This window comes from Vigna radiata, chromosome 7, assembly GCF_000741045.1.
Source record: "Vigna radiata var. radiata cultivar VC1973A chromosome 7, Vradiata_ver6, whole genome shotgun sequence".
In the NCBI taxonomy this organism is placed as follows: domain Eukaryota; kingdom Viridiplantae; phylum Streptophyta; class Magnoliopsida; order Fabales; family Fabaceae; genus Vigna; species Vigna radiata.
In genome coordinates this window covers 26347956-26350141 of record NC_028357.1, presented here as the reverse complement: position 1 = coordinate 26350141, position 2186 = coordinate 26347956, and the positions used below count along the sequence as shown (strand labels likewise).

At 40.8% G+C, this 2186-nt stretch overlaps 1 protein-coding gene across 1 annotated transcript; it reads left to right on the top strand.

Moving 5' to 3' along the window:
* The first annotated feature begins 537 nt into the window (after positions 1-537).
* LOC106766239 lies at positions 538-1806 on the top strand. Its single transcript, XM_022784483.1, has 2 exons — positions 538-1348; positions 1572-1806. The coding sequence occupies exons 1-2, from the start codon at positions 1041-1043 to the stop codon at positions 1645-1647; spliced, it is 384 nt and encodes a 127-aa protein (XP_022640204.1). The 5' UTR covers positions 538-1040; the 3' UTR covers positions 1648-1806.
* Positions 1807-2186: the final 380 nt, after the last annotated feature.

The following is a 2186-nucleotide window of genomic DNA, read 5'->3' as shown; positions in this document are numbered from 1 at the left end:
AATTCACACAGATGTTTGGGGCCCTGCCCCACAATCTACACATAATGGAAAAAAATGGTTTATCAGTTTTGTTGATGATTGTACTCGGGTAACCTGGGTGTATTTGCTTAAACATAAAAGTGAAGTGTGTGATGTGTTTCGTTCCTTTCATCATATGATCGTTACACAATTTAACACATATATTAAAGTTATTCGATCAGACAATGGAGGGGAATATTTTAAGACTGAATTAATAGAGTTCATGAACTCTAAAGGCATCTTGCATCAAACTACATGTCCTTATTCACCACAACAAAATGGAGTGGCTGAGAGGAAAAATAGACATATATTAGAGGTGACAAGATCACTTTTGATAGATGGTAATGTCCCATCTCATTTATGGGGTGACACTACAAGAAAAATGGTGATTATATACGGATTTTTATATACGGATAAAAATCCGTATATAATGGCAATGTTACATACGGATTTTTTGTACGGATGTTGACTATGACATTACATACTGATTTTCCATATGTAATTAGGGAAAGTTTTATATACGGATTATCCCTCTGTAATATCCGTATGTAATTAATTAAAAAATAAAAAATAAGTAATATACTCTCCCTCGAGCCACTTTGTCCCCCTTCTCGAGCCCTTTTTCCCCTTCTCTCAAGCCCTATTTTCTCATTNCAACCATCTGTCACCGTCATTCTCCCTCTCTGATTCACACTCGTTGTCGTCAACCCGTCATTCTCCCTCGGCGAACCTTCTTCTCCCTCGGCGAACCTTCTCCCTCGGCGAACTTTGTTCTTCATCGTTTTATCCTCANTTCCACNCCCTCTTCTCTCCCNAGAAAAAAAGCAGCAGCAGCTCCCAAGATCCGATCAGATCCATTTTATCGTCTTTCTCTCTCCTCACTTCCACTCTTCCTCTTCTCTCTCCTTCCCTCAATTTTTCTCACTCTCCCAAATCGTTTCCGCTCCAGCCGCTTAGGGTTTCCCCAAATTTCCTCTCCAAATGCGTAGGATCCACATCCAGCCATCGCCAAGTTCAAGTGCATGAAGCTTTGGTGNTGTCTATGCTTCACTGAAGAGGAACAAGATAACCTAAACTTCATGAAGGAAGAGGACATTTCCGAAAACGACGTCGTTCCCGGCGTTGGAGCTGCTGCTCTCGCTGACCACCACGCTGACGACAACCGCGACGATGACCGATTCGCGATGACGCCAGTGCAGCCGCGCGCCGAGGCATTGGTCTCGTGGACCGGCGAGTGCAGCGCCGCCGCGTGCTCGGACAGCACCGTCGCAGGCAGCGTCGAGAGCCGCGATTTGAGCCATAAGCGCGCCAAGTTCTACGCCGATTTCGAGTGAGTTTACCGAGCCGAGCATGTGAATGTCTTCTTAGTGAGTGCATTGTTGTTGTTATGAGGATGATGACGTGTCAGTCCACTTTCGTTGTGTTACGTTTTGCGAGCTTTCGTTTTGAAACTGGAAACTGTTCTTGAATCTTTATTATTCGGTTTTCGTTCTTGCAGTTTTTCTTTGGCCATTGATTGCGGTGCTTGTCTTTTTTTTTTTTCATTTTTGCAGGGAGCGGTACTTTTATACTTCATCCTTGAAAAAGGTGAGAATACTTAAAAGGTACCTTTATATTTTCCCTTTATAATGCGTGTAACCTTTAATAGTTTACAAAAATGTTGAATGATTCTTAGAAGTAATGTATGTTACATGTTTTATTGCAGATAAACAAACCATATCTTCCATTGGCCTTTGGGAAATTATCCTTCAGAAATTGTGTCTTTATTGTTGCCTCATCTGCAATTTTGGTGCCATATAGATTCATCCCTTTCCATAATAAACGATTTTAAGATGAGATTCATAGAGAAAGGAGAGTTATTGTTTTATTCTATTTTACAGGACTTAAGTATTAACTTGATGATAGGTTCTACTGCATTGATTTGGAACTTTGTCTTGTGCGCAACATTATGGACTTGTTATTCTGCCAATGTAAGTTCTTTCCAATTGCATTTAAACTGTGTATTATGCTTTAGAGCATAAATTATTGGTGCAGTGAGTAATGTTATATATATCTGTAGTTGCCTTTCTTACGATGGAAGAAAAATCCGGTGCTGGCATCATCAGTCATGTTAGCTTGTTGGACACATATACTTCCAGTTACATACTTCCTTCATATGCAGGTTCTGC